This window comes from Cydia strobilella, chromosome 21 (assembly GCF_947568885.1).
Source record: "Cydia strobilella chromosome 21, ilCydStro3.1, whole genome shotgun sequence".
Lineage (NCBI taxonomy): Eukaryota > Metazoa > Arthropoda > Insecta > Lepidoptera > Tortricidae > Cydia > Cydia strobilella.
In genome coordinates this window covers 2,723,468-2,750,559 of record NC_086061.1, presented here as the reverse complement: position 1 = coordinate 2,750,559, position 27,092 = coordinate 2,723,468, and the positions used below count along the sequence as shown (strand labels likewise).

General features: G+C 36.6%; 2 protein-coding genes across 2 annotated transcripts in view; one reads left to right on the top strand and one right to left on the bottom strand.

Annotated features, from left to right (window-relative positions):
- Nucleotides 1-26,641, bottom strand: part of LOC134751170 (inactive dipeptidyl peptidase 10) — a 348,960-nt gene extending 322,319 nt beyond the window's left edge. The window contains exon 1 of the mRNA XM_063686543.1: nucleotides 26,464-26,641. Coding sequence (XP_063542613.1) covers nucleotides 26,464-26,553 — 90 coding nt within the window. The 5' untranslated portion in view covers nucleotides 26,554-26,641. The remainder of the gene's footprint in view (nucleotides 1-26,463) is intronic.
- LOC134751074 (carbonyl reductase [NADPH] 3-like) lies at nucleotides 22,177-23,228 on the top strand. Its single transcript, XM_063686416.1, has one exon. It carries the CDS (start codon nucleotides 22,251-22,253, stop codon nucleotides 23,115-23,117), a length of 867 nt encoding a protein of 288 aa, XP_063542486.1. The 5' UTR covers nucleotides 22,177-22,250; the 3' UTR covers nucleotides 23,118-23,228.
- Nucleotides 26,642-27,092: the final 451 nt, after the last annotated feature.

Sequence of the window (27,092 nt, the reverse complement as noted above, 5' to 3'; positions counted from 1 at the left end):
ACACATAATAATATTCTACTGTTTAGATTCTTAAGGACTCTTCGGTAGTCTTCGACAAATGGTTAGTCAAGTTAGTGGTTAGTGGGTTGTTGTTGTTTGACCGAGCATTAACGAAGGTCTCCGTTTCAGCTTGGGCAAAAATGCTTTCGTATGTCCGGATGTTCTCCTCTGCAGGTCGTAATTCTCTACCGATTCTCGTGAAGTTTTGTGAGCATGGTCGATGATAAAAAAATTGCCGATTTAAATTTTGGAATATTTTCAAAATGGCGGAGCTTATACATTTATTCAGATTAAAGCTATTCCTGCGAGGTCTACAGCTCACTTGTCTATAATTTATTTGAACATCCCATAATCCAAACAGCAAATATTATTAATATTGTCTTCGGTTACCGCGATAGTTACTCATGAAATAAAACTATGAAAACGGATTATATCGCGTATATTGAATTTATAATACATCCCGACGTTTCGAACTCTTTACAGCGTTCGTGGTCAACGGGTCACCAAATATTATTATTTTATATTTTACCAGCGACCCGCCCCGGCTTCGCGCGGGTGCAATGCAGACTGATATTATACATATAAACCTTCTTCTTGAATCACTCTATCTGTTAAAAGAAACCGCATCAAAATCCGTTGCGTAGTTTTAAAGATCTAAGCATACATAGGGACAGACAGACAGCTGGAAGCGACTTTGTTTTTATACTATGTAGTGATAACAAAGAAGGAAATTATATTTTATTATATTTTTTACAAAAACTTCTTAGAAAACAAAAATATGTCATGTCTCAAGCCACGTAGTTGGAAGAAGCGCTCGCCGGGGAATTCACTTAGCCGAGTCGCTAAGTAATAGCTTAGCTAACTCGGTAACTTAGTTGCGAAGACCGTCGTCCCAAATCATTCGGATGGCCGCTAAAACGTGTAAAGTGCGGGAGCTAGGAGTCCTAAATAGACACCCTTCGTGATTGAAGCGTATCTCACGCACGACTTTCACTTCATTTCAATTCAATTCAATTAAATTTATTTGCATCAGATATAATTAGTCCATAGAAATGTTAGTAACAAACAACAGTTATTTGTGCAACAAGAGAGGAAAGTTGGTTTTTCTTGCGAGTGTTTATTTTGAATCCCGAGAAAGCGAAAGATTCTATAATTGAATAACGAACGAAGCGAGTGATTCTAAGTTAGAATCTTGAGCGTAGCGAGCGACTCAAAAACACGAGATGTAAAATAACTTTGCTCTCGTGTTGCACACATAATTTTTCACCTCAGTAGTGAGAACATATTAAAGGTAAAAATGTATTTCGAATTACACAGAATAATACAGTTTTTTTTTTTATAAAAGTATGAAGTGGCAGTTCATGGCTTGCACTAAATTAAAAAGCTACTTTGTATCACTCCCTGGAGTGAGGAAAGTCGCACTTTCTTCACTCCCTAGAGTGAGGAAAGTCGCACTTTCTTCACTCCAGGGAGTGACGAAAGTAGGCTTGTTCGAGCTGCTGAGGTGAAATAGTTATTTGTGCAACAAGAGAGGAAAGTTGGTTTTTCTTGCGAGTGTTTATTTTGGGTCCCGAGAAAGCGAAAGATTCTATAATTGAATCACTAGCGAAGCTAGTGATTCTAAGGTAGAATCTTGAGCGTAGCGAGGGGCTCAAAAACACGAGATGTAAAATAACTTTGCTCTCGTGTTGCACACATAATTTTTCACCTCAGTAGTGAGAACATATTAAAGGTTAAAATGTATTTCGAATTACACAGAATTTATTTATTTATTATATTAAATGAAAGAAATACAATTTAAAATTAAATAAATAACTACCTAAACATAGAGTATAAAAATTAAACTAACCTAAAACATAAAACCCAATCATAAAAAAAATGCCCCGTCCAACAGGTCGGCCTGCGGCATGGACCCCATTACGCCGGCGGCGTTACCTCTCTGTACCGCTAGGGCGATACGCTGAGAGAGGTACGCACCGGCCCTACGGTCCCCTGTGGAATCGACAGAATAAACCGGACCGGACCGGACCGTACCGTACCGTACCGTGCCGTGCCGTGCCGTACAGTACCGTGCTGTACCGTACCGTACCGTACCGTACCGTACCGTACCGTACCGTACCGTACCTTACCATAAGAAAAAATGTAATAATAGTATGAAGTTCATGGCCTTCACTAAATTAAAAAGCTCCAGTGAGTGACGAAAGTAGGCTTGTTCGAGCTGCTGAGGTGAAAAACTTATTTTCTACGTTAGCAACTTATATAAATACTACTATATACTATATAAAATTTATTTTTTTATATATAGTTTATATAAAGTGTGGACACCAAAAAATCCGATCATGCATGATATGGTAAATCTTTTAAATTAATGTCGTTTTTCAAGCAGCAATTTTTTTGTAATTATGTGTGAACAATGTGGTACCTTTTGCTTGAAAACGACACTTATAGTCACATTCACACGAGCATTCTGTTTGCGGGATACTGCACGTCATTCGAACAAGTAACGACAAAACTTTCTCTACGAGTGCTACGTAAGCGTAGCTGAGCAACACGGCTACGCCGTAGACACCTACGCAACTTTTGCTACCATGCCCACAAGTAACTTACACAATCTCGTATCTTGCTGCAAAGTCTATTGAAAACGCGCTCGTATTACATACGACAAAAGTTTAATATTTCAAAACAAGTGGAGGTGTGATAAGATTATAATGACTAGACTTTGATATGCAGTATTTCAATAATGGAGAGCCAGTTTTACGAGTTATCGTAAATATTTAATATGCTTATAAAAGCGATATAGTTAATTTTTTTTAATGGCGAGTAGATTGACTCGTTTAGTATGACATAATAGTAAATGGCAACGGATAAAATGTAATAGATACTTGGCCTTTCGATGGCAAAATAAAAATAAATAAAGGAAAAGTTTTTATAAACTTTTATTAAGGCGGTTCCCTGAGGCAGAAGGCGAAAAAATTCCTTATATGATCATATTTTTCTAAGAGACATTGATATTCGTAGACGTGGAATAAATATATATAGTTCTTGATTATATTATCTTTAATTTATAAGCTTCCGATACACGAGTTATGACACTTCGCTCGATACACTTAATTCCCAAAGTAACCTCTAACTAGGACTTTAAATCCAACAATTCCTTTTAATTAAACGTGAGTGACCCGGTTTAATATATTTAATATGTCAGTGCCTCACGGAAGTTTTGTTATTAAAACCAGTATTTTTAATCCTAAATTGTAACTAATACATCTACATGCATTGAAATTCCATCCTTATTTTAACAGCATACAGCACTTTTATGAAATTATTTTACATAATATCACTAGTCAATGTGATGATATACCTATCACAGTTCGTATTGGCTTGCCGCATATAATAACAGAAATCTCATAATATTTTATACCTTATTGTGTGTGCCATAAGGCTGTTATTATGCGTACCAACTCACATGAACGCATTCTACTTAGTACCGAAACACGTCGTTAGGTACGGCTACGCGAATTTCTTTCATAGACTGAGAGCCACGCATTAAGAGGAAAGAAGACGGCCGTTTTTCTCCATACAAACGTAGTCCTCATTTTCCTCCCTGAGTATTATGGAAAATATTTTTACGTAATTTGATGTATATTAATCATAGCTAGGCCCCTACGTTTGACTTTTTCGATATTTTGATTATTTTAAAAATAAGGAGCGAAAAACCGAATTCATACAATTTTTTAAATGCTCCTAACTTATAAGAATTCAAAAATTTGAAAAAATCTAACGTATGGGCATAGCTGTGGTTGATATACAACAAATTGTGTCAAAATATTTTAATAATGTCAATATCCAAAGAGGAAAATGCGGACTACCTACGTTTGTATGAAAAGGCGATTTCGCGTCCTCCACTTTCGTCTTAAATAACAATATAAATTATACAATAAAATAAATATATGCACGGAGCGAAATGCGCAAGGTTAATCTTCTGAATGTATGTAGGGTTTGAAACGTCGGGATGTATTATAAATTCAATATACGCGATATAATCCGTTTCCATACTTTTATTTCATGAGTAATATATCTACTGAATGTATATATCTCTCTGAGTACCTATAGATATACTCTTTTATTTAATAAACGGGTCTAGCACGATATAATTTCATTATTTTTACCTTAACTTACGTTACGTCTCAGCCAGTTGCCATGGTGTATTTTATACGCGGACGACATCGTACTCATTGACAAAAGTGCACAACAACTGCAAACGACCCTAGAACAATGGAGGCAGGCCCTGGAAAGAAATGGACTTCGCATCAGCAGAAGTAAGACCGAGCATTTAGAATGCAAGTTCAGTAGTGATACCACCACCTCCAACAGGATCTATATCGAAGGAGATCAACTTCCAAAGGTATCTCAATTCAAATATCTCGGAACGATGCTGACGGCCGATGGTGCCATTGAATCCGACGTCACTCACAGAGTCAACGCTGGCTGGCAAAGATGGAGAGCCCTCTCTGGTGTTCTTTGCGATACAAGAATGCCAATCAAAGTCAAGGGCAAAGTTTACAAAACAGCCGTGAGACCGGCAATGATGTACGGTGCTGAATGCTGGGCAATCAAAAAGGCGCACGAACAAAAATTACATGTGGCAGAGATGAAGATGCTGAGGTGGGCGGCTGGAGTAACAAGACTCGATAAAGTGAAAAATGAATACATCAGAGGTAGTTACAAAGTTGCGCCCATCACAGATAAAGTCACGGAAAGTAGGCTTCGCTGGTATGGCCACGTGATGAGACGCCCCGAAGACCACGTAGTTCGGCAAGCCTTGGCATTGCCGAACAGGGAAGCAAACAGACAAGGAAGACCTAAAGCCACGTGGTGGTCTACTGTGACCCGCGACTTGGAACGAGCCCAACTTACCCCAAGGACAACTCAGGACAGATGGTCCTGGCGCATGAGAACGAGGAGAGCCGACCCCAAATAATGGGAATAGGGCAAAGAGAAAGAAGAAAGAAGAAGACGTTACGTCTCAGCTGGGTTGCACCAGCTAGCTGTGGTCACGGATGACTGACGTCCCACCAAAATGTTAACGGAGATATATGCGTAAACAACACAAAACTACCCGATTAGTGTATAAAAAAGTTGGAGGTAGACAAAACAACGCGTCTCGCGTTTTGTACATTAAATATGTGTAGAATATACTATTTTTTTATACGCAAGCTCTTGGACTATAATAAATCCGTACGGGTCTCTTAGCGTGTTTATTTTTATTCGCAATGTTTCAGAGCAGCCATCCGGCGCTGATAGGGGCTCAAGTCTTCTATAGTATTTATACACAAATAATTCCCATAATAGGTACAGGTTTTATTTATCAACAAAAACATTTAGAATATAATAGAATAGAATAAGATTTTATTCGTAAGCACAAACAAACATTACATATTATTATTATTACGAGCCTATTGTGTTCCACTGCTGGGCAAAGGCCTCCCCCCTCTTTTTCCACTCCTCCCGGTTTTGAGCTACATCTGGCCAGTCGCTCAAAAAGGAGTCCAAGTTATCCCGCCATCGCCGACGAGGTCTGCCGGATCCCCGGTTTGACTCATGGGGCACCCACTCTGTGGTTATTTTGGCCCACAAGTCATTCGGCATGCGGCAGACATGACCAGCCCAGTCCCACTTTAACTTGTCCGCTTTCCGAGCTACATCTATTATTTGGGTTTTAGAGCGCAGCATACATAATATAACAATAAAACATAGAATAAGATACAGATAGATTTACATAGGTAAGTACTTGCCTATAAGATTAGTGCACGATATCTAGAACAGTGTCGTATGCTAAATATTAGACCGCGCGCAGTTTCTTTTCTAACCCTTGCAGCGGTGTCACTAGGATTTAAGAAACCCGATGTTGCCAGGTTGAAAAGTTATGCCGTTTCCCACACCTTTGAAAACATCGCCCGCTTGGCTACAAATTTAAGCCTAAAATGCCATAACTATCAAAGATTGGAACTAGGGACACTGGCGATTTGCACTTGACCCGATTGCAATATTGCGTTCTGCTATATTGGCAAGTATTTCCAATGTCTATTTGTTGGATATTCGCAGCCTCTCAAAGTTTTGAAGTCCTTTCCCAGTCTCCGTATATTTAGTTTCAATTTGGGCAAAAAATGGATCTCATTTCATTTTTCATTTCATTTCATTTATTCGTTGCAACCATGGTATTACAGATGTTCTTAAAATAAAGTGAGTACAATCATGGACCCTACTAGGGCGTAGCAACATTTTATATCTACTTATTTCTAAGGTAGTCTTATAAAATAAATCTATAAACAATAATAACAAATAGAATAGATAATTAAAATCAAATATTTATAGTATTACAATAATTAAAATCATACATTGTCTATATTATTATATCACTATTACATTTATCATGCTCCATTTTTATTAAGTACATTATTATTATTATTATTTGTCTAATTATTCATAAATTCTTGTAGGGTGTATGGGCATTCAGTTAGAAGGTAGCTCTTGAGCTTGTTTACAAAATTATAATATTTGGTTTCATTTCTTATAAACTGAGGGACGTGGTTATAAATTCGAATGGACATTGAGTAAGGGCCTTTACTGAACATTTGGAGGTTAGCTGGATTTGCTTGCACAAGTTTATTTCGATAACGTAAGTTATGTAGTCGTGGTTTGGGGTTTTGGATTTTAAATAAGTCTTCGTATTTTCGCATCTTTTCATCTAATAAAGTTATTCGTGTATGTTGACTAAGAAACATTGTTAGGTACATCATTTTAAAACAAAATAAATTGTGTAGATTTTTTTAGTTCCTTGATTTTAATAACAGCTTTCGCCGCTTGACGGTAAAAAAATTCTTTTAGCTCTGAAACTCGTTATGAAATTAATTTTTCTTAATTAAAAATATCTTTATACGAACCGTAAATAAGATACAATAAAGTACTTTTAACGCTAAAATAGAGTATTTTTAGCCAAAATATAAACGACATATCGACCGGGATATCGATAGGGGGGGGGGGGGTTGATATAAGCCTTGTGAAACTAGCCGTGAATCATTAAAACCTGTTAAAAAAATGTAAATGGTTCCTAATTTAAAATCCACAATCATATTTGAGAAACAAACATCTTTATTTCACATATCCGTTAAACTAAAGTGTATAAGTGTGTGTGTAGAATTATAGCATCTATTCAAATACTTATTGTCAATTTGCTTAAATACGAAGACAAATCTCGAAGAATATTCATTGTCCTTCAGTGGCATCACTCAAGGTTAATACGAGCACAAGGCAACTAAAAAGGATAATACTGTTTGTTTGTTAGCCTGATGTTGAAAATATCTGCATCTACATTGTGTCAGCGCTGTTCCTTGAATCCAAACTTTCAACTCGCAAAAAATGCACGACTGGTGAATTTTAAGCCAATACTTGCTATTCTGTTTACTCAAAATACCACATTTTATCGGGAAATGTAAAGGACTTACGATTTTCTTTAAACGCGGCATCATTGTTCACCGGTATTTGCAAGAATACCGTATATACCGGTTTATAGAATGTCGTATCTTTCACGTCTATAGAAAACACAACCTTTTCTGTAAAGATCTAAAGACGGTTGTACTACAAACGTTAGAAATATAACTACTCAGGAGAGGTTTTACTGCGAATAAAACTTTATGACTGGTCCGTAAAGTTGATTTTGGAATGGCATCGTAAAGTTTTACTGGAAGTAAAATTTATATTCATATTCTTTATTTGTATTGATCATACATTGTCATAGATGCGTTATTTACATTATTATATACAATAGGTATGTCAGAAACATATATAGATTGTAATTAGTGGGAATAATATAATAACTATTCACTATTGTGCGGACATTATGGCCACTGTGCTTTACTGTTTTATTTGCAACTCTCTGAAAGTTCAATTAAGTACAAAGAAATATAGGTAGGTACCTACTTCGTCCATAATGTTTAGTTGTAAAAAGTAAGTTGTAAGATGTTTACAAGCTTTTATTTAACTTGTAATGTTTCTTGTAATATGTTTTTTTTTTATGCAATAGGAGGCAAACGAGCAGACGGATCACCTGATGGTGAGCGATTACCGCCGCCCATGGACACCCGCAACACCAGAGGGGTTGTAAGTGCGTTGCCGGCCTTTAAGATGGGAATACGCTCTTTTCTTGAAGGTTTGAAGGTCATATCGGTCCGGAAATACCGCAGGCGACAGTTCATTCCACAGTTTAGCTGTGGTAGTTTAGTAGTGTTTGTTCGGACCGAAACTTGCAAGTTAAATTAGACCTACTTCCCATTATTCGATTGACCTGAAACTTCACATACATTATTATGTAAATTGGGTGCCAATGCAATAATATACTACCATCGAGCTAATCTGATGATTGACACAGGAGGTGGCCATAGGAATTCTGTGATGAAACAACACAACCTAGTTATATTTAGGTTTGTTTGAATTGTCCCTATGAGTAGGTATTAGTTACCTGTTGAAATAAAAGTACAGTCGGCTATAAAATCTTGAATCAACAATGAAATTTTTGACAAAAAACTTATTAATTTCGAGTTTCAGAGGTCTTATCTGCTTAAAATACAGCGGGTATTTTGTGTCGAGAGCCTAGGCAAGAAATCTTAAGTTGTAATAAAACTTGTGTTCTAGTTTTGTGTGAAGCGTTCGTACCTAAAGCATTCTTGCAGCTTTTTCTGATCTTCAACAGAATGCCTTGAATATCTACCGCTGATTTCTTACTTATTATACTCCGAGGTGGCTTAAGAAATTATCCTATCTACTAGGAATTACAAACTCGATAAGCGTAATTAAATGTTTAAAAATAAAAGGCTGCGATGCAAATGTGGATGGTTCAAAGAATGATATTAATGATACGAGTACCAAATTATCATAAATAACCTATAAATTTTATGAGGATCTTTCGATTCATCCCCGACGACTTAATTTAATATTGACTACATTATTATGGAACTTTCTTGAAAACATCCCCAATCAACCAAACCAATAATTAATCGGATAATGTGGCACTCAATATGTGTAGTAAATAATAATACTTATAAAAAAAAAACACGGTGGAAGATATGTACAAACTTCACTTTTTGATTTTGGTTTATAATTATAGATTTGTACTAGGTAGCCTAGCTACGTGTCCTGCCCATTTCCACTTCATGCCTATGCAGTGTTCCAGGGCATCTACGATCTTGGTTTTTTCTCTTATTTCTGAGCTTTTTATTTTATCTAGACGTTTTATTCTTAATATGTTTAACCCTTGATTGTAAATAGATAATGAGTCGGAATAAAAGGCTTTTTTTTTCTTTTTTTTATTATTATTATTTATTATAATTATAGATTTAAAATTGCAAAGCACGTAAACAAAAAACTTTGAATTTAGCCAAAAGACATTCCATTCATATTTCAATTATGATTAGCCTCGAGGCTCGAGCAATTAAAATAGCGCCGAATAATCAGCCCCACGGGTGACCACTCTCAAATTCCCGTCTCAATTAAATACAATGCAATTTCTTAATAGAGAAATCGAGGATTTAATTAAAATTCGCCATAGGCCAACAACGGCTGACACGTCACTTGTTCACTTCACCCAGGGGCCTAGCCAAAGATAACAAATCGTAATTTATGGATTTTCCGTAGCATCTGTCATCCCGTACATTTTTCTTTTCATTTTGCGTGTCGATGTGCGTTTCTCATCTTGGATAGGCTCCCTGTTATCCTTTGTGATAAAAGCTATGTGATACGACGCAAGTTATTGCAAGATAACAAGATCCTAATACTACTAATTACAAGTCCCACGCGATGGTGACGGCGTAGGCCGCGAAGCTGCGGGTGTTTTTATTTTTTATACTGTATGTTTTTTTTATTTCTATTGTACTGTAATATTATTTCATTGTTTTCTAAACATGTTTTTAAAACGTATCTTGGGCGGTATTCGCACTGGCACCGCATTCCGTAACCCCTCATAGTTATTCTATAGAAACTGCAAAGAACCCGACAAAACCCGAGTGTTATCAAGGTACGCCATCTATTTGAAATTCATTACAACCGTAACAACGCCCCCTTTTGCCGAGCGGCGAAAATACATTCTAACCTAGAGGCTCTAGTTGACATCGTGACGTGGTTAAAATGCTAATACAGCGCTCCTAGTGGCGAGTAGCTGAACTGTCCAAGGTCACGGTGTTCAATAATGTTAAGCCGTTGTCACGGCAACCGCCAGGAGAGGCGGGGTCGCACGTAGCAACAGTTTGTTTTGAGTACTGTTTAGGACATATTCAATGGAGTTGAAGTCTTAATTATCTGAAGATAGAGTCGATTTTGGAACTTCACAAATAAAAGTTTCCGATATTTGTTGTGTAGTTGAGCGCTCTCTGGACTAATTAAATTCAATGTTTGTATCTCGAAAGTACTAAATTGGATACTTTACTCTAAGAAGCTTCCTATGTCTATGTATGTATGTTGCGAACAGATTTAGCTGTGTCAACAACAACTGTGTCAAGATTAACCTATGTCAAGTAGGTACTAGGCCTATAGTGTGTAAAAAAAGTAAAAATACTTAGTGTAGGTAACTAATATAGCTTTTAAGTTAATGTAACTTACCACACATGGACTTATGGGTCTGAATAAAGATATATCTAATTTAATTTATGTAGCGTACAGGAGGTGTCATGACCATCTTCTTGTGCGGCTGATTTCGAGTTCGTTGCCGAATTTAGACTAATTACGAGACAAATGCAAGTATAGTCGTGTTCACAAACATCTTTTCAAGGCAACGTTTCAAATAGGTATAATTGGTGTTCCGTAACCAAAGGGTAAAAACAGGACCCTATTACTAAGACTAAACTCGCGTTTTGAACACATATTTAATTATACGAACGGGTCTACCGCGATTCAATTTCATTGTTTTTACCTTAAATTCCGACGTTTCAGCTAAGTTGCACCAGCTGTGGTCACGGAAAGACTGACGTCCCAGCAAAATGTCAACCCGAACCGCGAAATTCAATCGCGGTAGACCCGTTCGTTTAATTAAATAACTATTACTAAGACTCCGCTGTCCGTCTGTCCGTCTGTCTGTCTGTCTGTCTGTCTGTCTGTCTGTCTGTCTGTCCGTCCGTCTGTCATCAAGCTGTCTCTCATGAACCGTGATAGCGTGATACTTGCGTGGTCGTAACGCAAGTATAAATAAGAAGTTTTACGGCCGCGGTCATCAGTTTGGTTTGCGAATAGTATCCGCAAGTGAACAGTAGTAACTCGGCATAGAAACGTGCCCGGAATCCCGTAGCCGGATTATACTGGTTTATACCGGACGGGGATACTTATTAGTGATTTGTGAGTATAACTTAGCGGTCAGCGGTTGAGGATGCAAGTGGGATTAGTTGAATAAGATTTTTTTGTCAAAAATTACTTTTTTTATACTACGTCGGTACAAACAAGCATACGGCCCGCCTGATGGTAAGCGGTCACCGTAGCCTATAGACGCCTGCAACTCCAGAAGTGTTACATGCGCGTTCCGACCCTAACACCCCGCACCCTCGTTGAGCTCTAGCAAACTTATTCAACGACAGGAACACAACACTATGAGTAGGGTCTAGTGTTATTTGGCTGCGGTTTTCTGTAAGGTTGGGATCTGCTCTAGATCTGGAATGAAATCCGCTGTGCTGTGCCCTACCACACAACGCGATATGACATTCACAGTGCCCCTACCTCTCTTTACATTATTGATACAATCTTTTATCGCTGACTGTACTTTTCATTAAACAGGCAACTAATAAGGCAGTTAAAGAGTGTATGTAGTTTTAATACTAGATACCCTACCAAACTTGTGCTACCTAAAGCAAAATCGAAATTATGCAGCAGGAATTATTACTGCATGGCAATAAAAGTGTTCAACAACATTCCAATAGAAATAAGAAAAAACCCACAACCACTATTTGTTAGAAAATTACATGAATGGCTTATGAACAAGCAATTTTACTCCCTTAAGAGGCCGTAGTCGATTTTGGAGCAAAAATTTTAAATTGATAGATTTAGTCGTTGAAATTATACACGTTTTGTTACGTAATATCTAAATAACAAGTATTGGTTTCTATTAGCACGTCTTCTCATCTTGCCTTTTAATAATGAGGTCGCAAGCGTGCGTCACCGGTAATATATGAAAACAAGGGACAGTTTTTAAAAATTCATCAAAAATTTATGGTGGTATATTATACAAATTGATGTATAAGAATAGTTTCAACAAATGTTGTAGATTGTTTAAGTATCAAAATTACGTTGAAATTAAGTCGATTTTCAGAGAAATTGTCACTTGTTTTGAAGTAATTTCTGGAGAAAATTGATTTCGTCTAACTTTCATTTACACTACTTCAAAGTCATAATAATAAAAATGTAGACTGATAATCGTCAAGTACAGGATATGTGTAATACAAAATTACCATGTTTAGCCGTCCAAACTTTACGAAATTTACAAATAAGAGCGACAAAATCAGTGCTTTACGCGCGTTTACCTAAACGTCCATCAGAAAAGCAAACATTACTAATTTAGTGAGTCTGTTTTCAACAAATTGATCTGATAAAAGGTAAGATAAGAAGATGCGCTAATAGAAACCAGTACTTGTTATTTCAATTAGGTAACAAAAGGTGTACAATTTCACCGACTAAATCTATCAATTTTACATTTTTGCGACTAAAATCGACACCGGCCTCTTAAAGAATATTTAGCATGTAAAGGTTTGTAGACTTTGTAGTAGTATGTTCCTATAAAATTTAATGACTGTTTTGTTATTTATTAATTTGCTATTTTATAGTTATAGCTAAATTAATTTAGTTTGTAGTTTTAGAATTAAGATATATTGCGTGCTGGATCTCGGCAGATTGTGATGGACTTTATACTAACACCTTTTGTACTCACTTTCATGCAATAAAAAAATATGAATTATCAATACGCATCGAGACAATGAGGGCTTTCGTTTTTTTGCTCACCAGTTGGCGCCTCTGTTGATGGTGGTCCAAAAGACTATAGAACAGCTGTCAGTCATTGAAGTGACAAATGACATTTGACATTTCGAACTATGGAAAAGACCACCATCTACACTAGCGCCCCTAGCGGCGAATTCATACGCGTTAGCCCTCATTTTAACAAGCCCTAACACAATTAGGTTGCGTTGTTTTATCGCAAAGTTCAATCGAATAATGGCAAGTGGGTCTAATTTAGCTTGCAAGAATTCAGTGGCACACAACAATTCTAAGGAGACTAAAACGAAGTGGTTACATTATTTTAATGTGTAGTTCCTAGAGCTAAATATTTTTTGTTTCAATCTCAGCCTTATATTATAAAACTTGAGCATAATATCGTGTTGGAAATCAACTTTAAATCGTTATTTGTAAGGACCACCTAGAAACTAAAAGATCATTCTTTTTTTTTCGCTATATGACGTTTAATTGTCGCCATATTGTTTAATTGTGATTGTCATATTAGATAAGAGGTAGAAACGGGAGTTGGAAGGGGCAGACCTCGGCGGACTTTCTCTGATCAGATCGGGGAAATCCTGAAGAAAGGCCAGGTCAAGAGCACCCTAAACCGGCGAGCGTGTATGAAAAATGTTATGAAAGTGAAGGAAGCGAAAGAGGTATGTAGAGGTATAAGTGACCATGTCGCTAAAACTCATAGTTTCCGAGATATAATCAAAAAACCAAAAAATTGGACCCTCAAACCCCCCTCTCCCCCCGGCTGAAGGGCTACGGCCGGGGACTTTTGATATGTTCACCTGCTATCTAGCCTAAACAATTTGTCTTCCAAGCATTTCCTTCTATACTTTGAGCATTCGTTGCCTGGCCTCTATTTAGTACTACTGCTAAAAGAAAAAACAAAATAAAAACCAAAAAATAAGTAAAAACTGTAATAATTTAATTTCAATTCTTTTTTTTTTTAAAGGGAACCGCCTTCAAAAAACCAACCCACTGAAAAGAACAAAATAATGTTTATATACCCCACCAGCTAACCTTGTCCAGTCCCTATCCCGTCGTGAAGCAAATTTCTGCCAAAAAGTAATTAATGCCTAATAATAAGCAAATTAATAACCATCCGGGTAATGACTTAGTTTTCGAAGGCGGTGCCAAACCAACAACCAACTTTTCTGAAAACCGCATCAAAATCGGTTAAGCCAAACGCGAGATAATCGCGAACAAACATACATACATACGGGTCAAACTGAGAACCTCCTTTTTTTTTGAAGGCGGTTAAAAAATAGGAAAGATTTATAATAAAAAAACAAATACTATATCAAGCACAATAAACCACAACATTGCATTATTGCCCCTTCACTGAAACCAATCTATTGTAATCTTGCCAGAAATATCAGTATTACTGGAAATCCCATAACCTATAACTCTGTCCATGATTGGGCCATTAACTGGAACGATTGTTAGCGTTGGCCGGGATCAAGTTTGCCTGCCTCTGGGTCCTTTAGCTTAATTACATTAGATATAGCACTACGAAATGAACAATAACATTTGTACATAGTAACAAAACTTCCGTGAGACACAGACATATTAAATATATTAATAACGGGTCACTCACGTGTTTTAAGTCGAAAACGCTCGACATGTTTCACTCCGTACCGAGGAGCGTCATCAGGAGTTTGTGATTCAGCGAAAAGTACGGGAGGCTATCGAAATTGGTCGTCATCCGAATTTTAACCGTGATTGTGGTTGGTCAGTGCCTCCGAGCTGGAAAACTGTTTTGGGTACTACGTCGGTGGACAGTGTGGACGAACCATTAGCGAATGACGTAGTGAGTGTTGTGTGCAACCCATCATTTGACAATAATGCCGTAAACGAGGGTAGTTTCTCGCCCCCCCCTGCCGCCACCGGCGCCCGCGCCGAGTCATCGGGCGCGGAGGGCTGCGGCCCGCAGTCTGCGCCGGTCCGTCACCGTCGACGCAAGCTCCTGATGATGTTACTCGGTACGGAGTGAAACATGTCGAGCGTTTTTGACTTAAAACACGTGAGTGACCCGTTATTAATATATTTAATATTTGTACATAGTGCTGTACATATGTGCTTTGTATGAAATTGTCGTCGGTGGGAAATTTTCGCGTTAAGGCTGACATAAGCCCTAATTAATACCACAAGCATACGAGCAATTGAAGACCAATAGAATACAGAACAAGTTAAAGTATAAACTTTTATCCGTCTAGTTATTTTCCCGTTTTCGGAAGTCTGTTAAAATGGAGCCTACAAAAAACAATCATATCCGAACTCACTAACATTATGCAAAAGTGGCAGTTTCGATGCTTTTTGAAACACACGACATAAACTGAAAATCATAGATAGCAACGCTTCTCCTAGTGGGTGGTCGGATAAAACAGTTCATTTTCACTCCTTTTCAAACTGCCCTTTATGAACGTTATATAAACCTCTTCTGACTAATTACAGAGCCGGCTCAAAGCTAAGAAAACACTTAATAAGATAAGATTGTGCTTAATAAAGAAAAGGAGCGTATTTTTTTATTGCGTTTTACGTCAGCGTTGGAGTAATTGAAACACAAAATACACATACAGATTGTGCAATCTCATAATAAATTTGCACATTGGCTATTTGTGTATTTTTTTATGATATAGAAGGCAAAACAGCAGATTAGTCTGCTGATGCTGATGGTAAGCAATTACCTTAGCCCATGAACACCTGTACCATAAAAAAAGAGGGGTTGCAAGTGCCTTGCCTATGGATTTGACATTCTTTCACACAAATACGGCCGTACAGATTACTATAAAACGTGGCACGGATGAATTCTAATCTACCATACATTGCTCCGCCATTTTGAATAACATTGAAACCTGAATCCAAAAAACAAATATAAGTATAAGTACAAGAATCGGTTAATATATTATTTACACAATCGGTACCCTAGGTCAGCTTATAAAAACAAACCAAAACAAAGTAAAGAATATTTGTTCTGTGACTTTTCTATGTTAAATTTTGTAATGACGCCTAATTTGTGCCTAATTGGGGTTCTCTGCAAACACTTCAAGATGGCCGGTTTATTAAGCTCAGCTTTTAGAATTTAATAATATCTTAATTTTCAGTTTTCGTTTTTGCTAAAATTGTTTGATTCTAAAAGCGTAGTAGTCTTTGAAACACAATCCATTTAATATAGTTCGTAAGTTAAGATTAACTGAAATCTTAATTTAGTCATAGGTTTTTACACGCTGAAATTCCGTAATAGTTCAGTAAATAAAGATACACAAAATAAAGAAAACGGAAGATTAAGATAAGAAAGATTTTCAGAGCATACTAATATGTTGTCTTCAATATTTGCAAGTCATGTTGCAAGATCTTAATATATCATATCATAATATATGGACTTTTTGATACTCGTAAAACAACGAAACATCTTTTAGTCTGAACTTCTTGTGTTATTTAGAATCGTCTCAAAGAAAGTAGTAGATGGCCGCTTATTAAAATACAGTCAGCGATAATACAATGCATATTATTAGTATAACTACTATGTAATAAGCTACATTTATGATACACAAATAAATCATTTTCATTTTAAATATATTAATAACGGGTAACTCACGTATTTTAAGTCGAAAAACGCTCGACATGTTTCGCTCCGTACCGAGGAGTAAGTTCCTGATGACACTGCTCGGTACGGAGTGAAACATGTCGAGCGTTTTTCGACTTAAATACGTGAGTGACCCGTTATTAATATATTTAATGTCTGTGTCTTATGGAAGTTTTGTCATTTTCATTTTCATAAGTTAACGTTTGTTTCTTTGCTTTAGCTGACCCCAAGGCGTATTTCGTGGGGTTGGGTTCCGCTGTTGACTTGAAATTACAATATTCATAACTGCTTTTGCTACCACAGTATTCGCTTTATAGGATCAATGGTGGGGTTGGATGTAAGAATAACATTTTTAAGTATAGGAAAGGCTTATTATTAATTATTCCTTACAATCTACGATACGTATTGCACTCCTTAGTAATTTTGTTTTTTATTAGAAATATAATAAATAATCTTACTCGAATAGATATACTATTATCTAGAATTGGTCAGATGGTCAGAAGTACCTAACATTTTCTTACAAAGGCACACCATACGTCCCTCGGGAGCTGTTGTCAACAATTGAAGCAATATTATATATTACATGATTTCATCGGCTGAAATATTGTTGATTTGGAGGTTATTTACAAACTTTTTCTTACAAAGGCACACCATACGTCCCTCGGGAGCTGTTGTCAACAATTGAAGCAATATTATATATTACATGATTTCATCGGCTGAAATATTGTTGATTTGGAGGTTATTTACAAACTTTTTCTTACAAAGGCACACCATACGTCCCTCGGGAGCTGTTGTCAACAATTGAAGCAATATTATATATTACATGATTTCATCGGCTGAAATATTGTTGATTTGGAGGTTATTTACAAACTAAAATGGAGAGTCATGTTTTATCAGTTTGTTTCAAGCCAATCCGAACGTACACTGACATCAGAATTATATCCAAAATGATGTCGTTAAGTAGAGTACGAGGGAAATGCACGATAACTAAATGACATCATTCTAATGTCAGTGTAGTTCGAATAGGTATGTATGTCTGTGTAAATTTACATATTCCGACACGACATTTTTGGGATTTTGAAGGTTATATAATCTATAATAAATATAGCTTTTAGGGTTTCGTACCCAAAGGGTAAAAACGGGACCATATTATTAGTAATAGGGACTCCGCTGTCCGCCCGTCCGTCTGTCTGTCTGTCTGTCTGTCCGTCTGTCACCAGGCTGTATCTCATGAACCGTGATAGCGAGACAGTTGAAATTTTCACAGATGATGTATTTCTGTTGCCGCCTGTAATAACAAATACTAAAAACAGAATAAAAATATTTAAGTGGGGCTCCCATACAACAAACGCGATTTTTGGCGTTTGTTGCGTAATGGTGCCCGAGTCCGACTCGCACTTGGCCGGTTTTTATTATCAAGGTCTTTGAGTAACTTTACTCGTTTATCTTTTTTAACTGGACTTTTCCTTTACTCCTGAAGCACCATTAAGTTACCGTAAACATAAAGTGGATACAAAACATGATTCAAGCGTATTAAAAGTTTTCAACGAGAAACAAGAGCCATTGTTAATAAGAAGCTTTGGATTGTTGTTGTCAGCATCTGTTTAAAATACTTCATAATATTTTGCCCCCTGGATGTTAGTGTGCGTTAGAGTTGAACAATTTGCAGAACAATTGTCCAAACAGTAAGCAAAAAAATGCAGATTTCATGTTTCAAAAGTATTATAAGAGAAATAGGATTTTTGCGCCGAACAGCTAAGTACCTAAATGTTCCTATAGAAGACGAAAAATAACAAATCATTTCAATGAGCAAAATGGCTGATTCTGACAGAAGAACTAAGGCTGTTGCTTCTTTTTGACCAACGTTTCTTCTTTCCGCACACGAAGCAAGATTATGCAAAACTCGCTTATTTCTCTAGAGGACATCTCGAGGCGCTACGCAAATGGAATTATCCGACAAAAACACGTTCGAGACGAGTAACACGACATTACGTGTTGTGTACAAATTACGTTGACATCAGACTTGTCTCGAAATAGAAACATGCTCAACTTGGCGGGGGCACTGCCGTGTCATTAGATTTTATGATACATGTAAGGTTTTTTGGCGATTTTGAAAACTTATACCACGGAAATAGTAGTACCTAAGTATATTTGGCAGAATTTAATTGAGATTGAAAACAGCGGTTAAAACTTTAGAAGAACTTGATATTTCTGAAAACGATTAAAACACGTTATTTTTTATCGCTTTATAAAATGGCTCTTTTCGGATAATTTATCTCTTGTGATTGGAGAGATTAATTACGTCTCATTAATGCATACATTATTATCCTGCTGTTTCTACGATTTTAGTTGGTAGTGGGAGTTGTAATTTTTATTTTTATTTTAAATGTAATTTAATGCTAATTTTAATTGTAATTTTTTTTAATTGTGTTTGAACTGTATATTAATAAAATTGTATTTCAATTTTAAATGTAATTTAATGCTAATTTTAATTGTAATTTATTTATTTTATAAGATAACATTTTGCGCATTTCAATATTAATTAGATTCTCGCTCTCTTAGACATTTGTATGCCAACCGGCAAAACATAGTGCTCAATGTATACCTACACCTAAGACCCATGTATACCTATGTTTTACAAATAAAGCATTCTGATTCTGATTCTGATTCTGAGTTTTATTACCGTTCCGTAGCTAAAATGGCAAAAACGAAACCCTTATAGTTTCGTGAAGTCCGTCTGGTCGTCCATCCGTTCGTCTGTCCGTAAGTCACAGCCATTTTACTCGAAAACTATAAGCTACAAGGGTGTTTCTGACCATGGGGCTTTAAATTCAGGGCTCGATTCTACTCGCTAAACAGAGCTACTTTTATTATGGGACAAATCCGGAAATCGCGAAAAAAAACTTGGTTTTTTCATACATTTTGGCTGATCAGATGTCGACGTTTTCTATGGAAAAGCCAAAAAAAAATTCGCGATATTAGGGTTGGTCCCATAATAAAAGTAGCTCAGTTTAGCGAGTAGAAACGAGCCCTGAATTTAAAGCCCCATGGTTAGAAACACCCTTGTAGCATATACTGAAACATATACTGTATATTTTAATGAAACTTGGAAAATAGGTGTAATTGTAAATATTTTATAAGCCGCTAAATAAGTTAGAAGTTACAATTTAATAATATATATTTTAGGCGGAGCGTGCTATAGAAATGGATATTCAAGCCAAACGTAAAGGCCTTCATGTATTAAATTGTAATATCGTATCGTAGTGTTACTTTTGTGCATACCTATATTTTGGATCATTCCAAAACCGCACGTGAACCACAAGGTACGTGTCCGTTTTCTTATCTAGCGCAATTTTGTTAGCGGCGGCGAATTTATTACAATACTCGGTAAACTCGGTTAAAGATTCCAACCGAATAGAATGCATTTATCTCCTAGCCGGCATCGTGACGTGTGGCATAGGTGCTCAATTTATACAGTTGTTCTATTTTTTTGCCTAAATGCGTGGATGAGGCTGCCTTTACACTGAGGCGAAGATGAGCGAAGATGAGAGGAGACGTGAGGATATGAACCAATAGAATTGGTTATAATCCAGCAGAGCGGAGACTTGTTGAAAACCAATGCAACCAATAGGTTGATTCTCACACGATTCCTGTCATCTCCGCTCATGTTCGCCTCAGTGGAAATGAAAAGGCAACTTATTACTTATGATTTTCGCAGTCTGTTTATGTCGTATCTTCCACCATACCGTCTTAAACTAACACGATTTTCACTCATACTTTTAAAACTAACAAGGGACTTAATCGGGAAACGTCGGGCCATAAATAAACGTAAGTTTTTACTCGATTAAGTCCGGTGTTAGTTTTAAAAGTATACCGTCTTGCCTTTGCCTAGCCAAGGTGACAATCGCTTGCGCTACAATAACGAAACGCTTTGTATCAATCAATCAATCTTTAAGTAGTATGGCTCCATCGGTACTGTCGATGATTTCGCCAACGTCAAAGTGGGATCCACGTGGGATCGAATTAATATTTCTAGATTTTCTTCAGCCAGTGTACGGTAAATAAAATTATGGGCCTCTAGGGCTCTAGCCAGGCACGGTTAGAGGTAGAAATACCAAATGCTCTTAGAGCACGACGTTGTTCGGTAGTTATTCTTGTTGTTGTCTCGTAAAACCGATAGCTGGATTTTACGAGAAGCACGTGGACTACCGGCCGTTGACTCCAAAATGGTGGTTAAACACGCTTTGAGATTAATTCTCCATTCACTGCACACTACCAAATTAGATTACTGTATAATAAAGCTATCGATATTACACTTTAAACAATATTAATGAACAAAAAATAAAGGAATTAATCACGAGGCTACTATCAAGATGGCGTTCGAACCGGAAGTCCAACGCTTTGTATCTCTCTATCACGCTTCCATATTAGTGTAACAGTGACAGTTGCGTTTCGTTCGCTACGGAGCATAAACGATAACGATAAAAATAACGATAGGCCTTCTTTGGCGCCCGCACCTTATATACAAGTGTACAATCCTTTCTTAGCTATGACGAAACAACGCGATCTGACAAGCAGTAGATTAATATACTCTCATAACACTATATTATCTCAAAATGTTACGGCTCGTACTAATGAATGTCCGAGTGAGACGCGATGATTTATAAGTGCTATCCGTCAACACCAAAGTATTTACACGAAGTTGGACACCGTTGCTTATCTTATCTTATCTTAGATACAGAAATGGCAACTATCATGGCATAAAAAATATGTACGGAATCATCAGAATTTTCCAAATAAGTTTTAAAAGCGCGATATTAATGGTAATGACTAAGCACTTCTGTAAGCTCAATCAATCATTATGGTAGCTTTTTAATGACAATCTGTTTAACGCTTAGAATAATATTGGTATTTTATCTTCCTGGGGGGGAGGAGTGAAAATTGATTGCTGTAGGGAACTGTCGATATTTTATAACGTGACTTTGGCATCTGTCCAATCAAATTAATGAATCGTCCTGAAACGCTGCATACAGGCACAAATTAACTTTCATTATATATTTAAATATCTCACAGTAGTTTTCGCATAAACAATTTTACTCCACATCTTAAGCTTGTAGAGCTCGCAAACCCTATTTTCCCATTTTTTAAAATATCCCAAAATCGGAAAATGAGAGGCGTGCAGTCGTGTACCGTGTTGTATCTTAGTAATCGAGATAAAATGCAACTACTACAATATTTTACCTTGAATATATACTGATATTGATACAGCAGATAGTAGCCCGATAGGTTAAAAAAAAGTATATTGATAAGATAACCAGAAATATAATATTTTTTTTTCATTAAAATAATACATTGCAATATCTACTTTAAAGCATGCTTGCCAAGTTTAAAACGTAAGTAAAGCTAACCCTTACTTAGTGCAGTACGACATAAGATGCATAGTCGAACCACTCAAAAGTTGTTTATATCCAATGACTGCACTTAATGTGTTGACTTGGATCAGATGGTAGTCATATCTAAAGTGTACTACAAATATCTCGCTCACGTCCTAACGCTTATATAACATTTGCACTACACTCGTAAACTCAGTTCGTGGAAACTCGTGTAAAGAAATTACGACAGTAAGGAAGATCTAATCATGTGTGATAAAGTTGCATTGGTGACAGGATCCAATCAAGGTATCGGTTTCGCTATTGTTGAGGAATTGCTAAAACGGGGAGTAAAAACCGTGTACTTAACTGCAAGAAACGAGCAAAGAGGTCTTGAAGCTATTGAGAAGCTTAAATCGAAGGGTCTCAACCCGAATTTTCATCTATTAGAAGTTACTGATTCAACAAGTGTGAAAAAATGTGCGGATTATGTAAAAACCAAACATGGAGGCTTGGACATTCTTATCAACAACGCAGCAGTTTTACCAGAACACTGGGAAGAAATCATTTATGAAGAGGCAGTTCCAGTAATTACCACCAATTACCACGCTATCCTGACCATCCAGGAGCACTTTTTCCCAATCCTGAATCAGGATGCAAGAGTCCTAAACATCTCAAGTGATTTAGGACACATTTCTAATTTGAGAAACAAAAACTGGATCGCTAGACTGACGGCTAAGGATGTAACGAAAGCTGACATCGATGCGTTTGTCAACTGGTTTTTAGACTCCGTGAAAACTGGGACGTTGAAACCAGAGGACTTCACTCAAACTCAAATGCTTGCTTACCGGGTTTCGAAAGTAGCACTATGCGCGTTGACTATCGTGCAACAAGGAGAAATTGACAGGAACATTTCAATAAATTCTATACACCCTGGATTTGTTCAGACATCCATGACGCGTGGTTTGGGCGTTTTCACAATAGAAGAGGCCAGCAAAGCTCCGGTGTATGTAGTTCTGGATGTGGATCAGTCGGTAAAGGGACAGTACTTTTGGTACGATAAAAAAATCAAGGACTGGCGCAATCCTGGCATACCGCTGTTCGGTGATTTTGAAACTATAAGAAAGTATATGTAAATTGGTTAATTTACTTAAAGATTTACGTTATATTATATACGTCTAATTTGTTTTTTCTGATATTTAACTAAGTTATCACAATATATTGATAAAGTAACACGATTTAACAGAAAACCAGCGCTGTGGTATTTATTTATACCAGAGCATATGCTGAGTGGCGTCCTTTTGTAGCCACTATAGCGGCGCCAAAATTTGTTGTTACCTTACCTTACTCCTTTTTCTATAACTACCATTGTACCTAGCTTTAAGTGTTTAGTGAGTAAGTTCTTTTTTGTAACTGAGGTGGCGCTGTTTGTAGAAGGTCTTTACAATAAATGTCTTTTCTTTCTTCTTCTTTCTTTCTTTCTTTCATTTTCACTCATAATATTTAACTAACACGGGACTCAATCGCGTAGAAACTTAAGTTTATTTATGGCCTGACGTGAGTAAGATGCTAATCCTACTGCTTCAAAAGTAATCGACAGACGACTCAGTCACAACATGCTTTCAATAGGTCAGAAATTTTTATGGACTATATCGAAATAACATAAAAATTTACCCGTCGTCGTCAGCCACCAACGCTGAGCAGAGTCGGACATTAAGCATTGTTTCAGTAAATAATAATGGCGCCAGCCCCTCAACAAGGAATCCAATGTCTGCCTACTTATCTGGAAAATGCTTAATCATTCAGACACCATATTTCATAAGCTCTTGTTACCCGATAAATTGTAAATCTCTCAGTTATTTAGCCGTCTGGTTTCGGAAACTGTGACGTCACAAAAGAGGGTTTTTCAAGGTTTAGGTCGTGGTATTTATAGAATATTTGTGCTTATATGGAATCAAAACTCCTTAGACTAGGCCTTAGACATAGTGGGTTTTGTTAGAAAATTTGTTTGATTAGTGTTTCGTTGTCAACAAAGTCAAAAGATATTATAAAATGAAAAAGAAAATAAAAATCTTTATTTTCAGGCAACTATTTGCCCTTAGATAAAAGCCATTTAAAGGCGTTGGAGTGAAATATATTCAGTTTATCATGGCGATCAATTAGAAATATCAATATTTATCTTTATTTTCGACTGCACGTCCTATTAATTGCACGTATTACAATTCCTATTCGAGAATTTGCTACTGAGCTCAAACACGAAGTTCCTTTGGCCTCTTTCCGGCTGGTTCATCAGACCTCCATGTTAGCATATATTATGACGGAAGTAAGTAGTATTAAGGTGGTTCCCTGAGCCAGAAGGCGAAAAATCTCCTTATATGATCCTGTTTTTCTAAGAGGCGTTGATATTCGTAGACGTGGAAAAAATATATGTAGTTCTTGACTATATTATCTTTAATATCATAGCTTCCGATACACGAATTATGACACTTCGCTCGATACAATTAATTCCCAAAATAACCTCTAACTCGGACTTTTAATCCAACTTTACTCGGTTATTTATTATGTGATACTATAAACAAAAAAAGAAGAAAAAAACAATCTTAACTTACATAGTAATTTCATAGCTTTCGAATTTCGATATTGTAGGGTAACGTTTTTAAAATAAATAAAAATCGACAAAATTCGATCAAAATTGACACTTGGCGCGCATGATCTTTCCCGTTCTTTCTTGCGAAATGTGACAGAGACAGCGGCAAACCGATGGAACGGCCTTAATAGTCATAATTTTGTTTGATGAGCTTGCACCTAGTGTTAGTAAATTGGTAACTGTATTTAGTACCCTAAGAGTAGTTTAAGTGTAGTATATTTCCATTACATGTTTTAGTGAGAGCTGTTAAGGGAATAAGTGAATGTCCTTAATGTGTATTTGTAAACTCATCTCCTGCTCACTTATTTCTGTTTGCTTTCCAAATAAATAAATAAGTATGTATTAGGAATTACAAAAGTATAAGTACAGTCGAAGGCAAAAATATCGATCCAGACAAATGGCTCAAAAATATGTGAACACGACTTTATTGTCTAAGGTGTAAGAGCGTACACATATTTTTGAAACTTTGGGGATACATATATGTATGCCCTTGACTGTACTCTAAATGTCAAACGATATGGAAAGATGCCAAGTAAAAACATTGAAAAAGATTCATATTCCCAAGCCATACAAGCTCCGGGAACAAAACAAATAAGTACACAGAGCTCACCACTGAATTCCATTCTAGCTCCATGAAAGTTGATAGTAAACCTAAGTATATTGAAGGAAAGAAACGTTTTTATGTTCCTCCGGCGAAGCGGCACCTATAGACAAAAGATTTTACGATCACGCGATAAAACGAGATGAATCCGCCACCACTATAAACTGGTGTAGTTGTTTGACACCACAGTATAATAGGAAAGTTTCCATAAAGTTTCAATTTATTTCAAAAACAAAAGACGACCAATGTATTATTCAGCCAACTTAAACGTATCTTGTCAAATCACTGTATCGAGGCGGGTGGAGTCGCGGGCGTGACTAGTTGTTGTTAGTAGTAGGTAGTTAGTTAATATGAGTTCTAAAAACTTCCGGGTTTCCACCAAATGAATGATTCTCAAACAAATTCCTTGTTTGAGAACCATGTATTTGGTGCTAACAATAAACGCAGTATTTGAAAAGCTACTTTACTGATTTCTTTTTGACAGCATACCTAATAGCTCTGTCTGTAATAGTTTCAGATCATGAGGTGGTCAAATACACACATTGGATCAAAGCATATTGCGGATATCAAAAACTACTTAGCGATAGTCTAACTGTAATTCGCTACGTATTATTTCATAGAACTTTTTCCAAAACTGAGATATGAAAATAACTTAGATATTGTCATTTTGCTCCTAAATTAAACCTTTTTTATGTATATACAAATTCTCTATAAAGAAATAATACGGTAATTTAAGTGGCAATTAGCTTAATTAGGAAAATACCCCATCAGGACTGTATCACGGTTACCGCTATGATCAATAACACGATGTCCTTTGCCTCCGGACATAATTATCTGAAACCTATATTATGTTGATTATCAAAATTGATATTCACCAGAAAGTGATCAGGGCGATTTTGTTATGTTTGACCAAATTGACCATAGGTACTCGGTGGGGTCAATATAAAGGTCATATTTTTTATGATATAGTATAGGAGGCAAACAAGCAGACGAATTGCCTGACTGTAAGCAATACCGTCGCTCATGGACACCCGCAACACCAGTAAGTGCGTTGCCGGCCTTTGAGATGAGAATACACTCTTTTCTTGAAGGTTTAAAGATCATACCGGTCTGGAAATGCCGCAGGCGACAGTTCATTCCCCAGTTTAGCTGTGCGAGGCAGGAATTTCCTAGAGAAACACAACAACAACAACAACATACATATTGAACAATTTTTACTGTAGGTATCACTTACCTCTGCAGTAGGCCGGTAGGCACCCTTGCCCTTGCCATGATCCGGAGAGTGACGCAGATTTTTGGAATCGATCTGCACGTTCGTCTGCATCTTGACACACTTTTACACACACCGCATATCTTGCTGTCTCTTGCAAAGCACTATTTCAGTTTAGTTAGTATACTTGACTGTCGCACTAAGGCGTATCAGTTTTCGCTTCCAGTTCATCTTTTCACTATCTATTTATTAATATTTTTCACTGTTTATGCCCTTTATATTATTTACACTATTGTGGGTAAACTTAACACTTGTCTGATGTTTACTTTAATGGAATATTTTATCAAATTTGGTTGTTTTACACTAGATCTATATTTAATTAGGTCTATCTAGAGATATTCACTTTAGTGTCACCATTTTCACTGAAAATGTTATATTGAAAAGTCACAAATTTGTTTAACATTTTTCGATATTGATGATTTTATTTGCATTTCGGCCGTCAGCTGTCCAGTTATTATTTTCTACCTGTAACAATACAAACATAACTATTTTAATTGTTTAACTTAATATAAACATAATACAAAAATCCTCAATAAAAAGTAACTATGGATTTTTTTCACATAAAACCTCATATTTTTTGAAAGTCGGTTAAA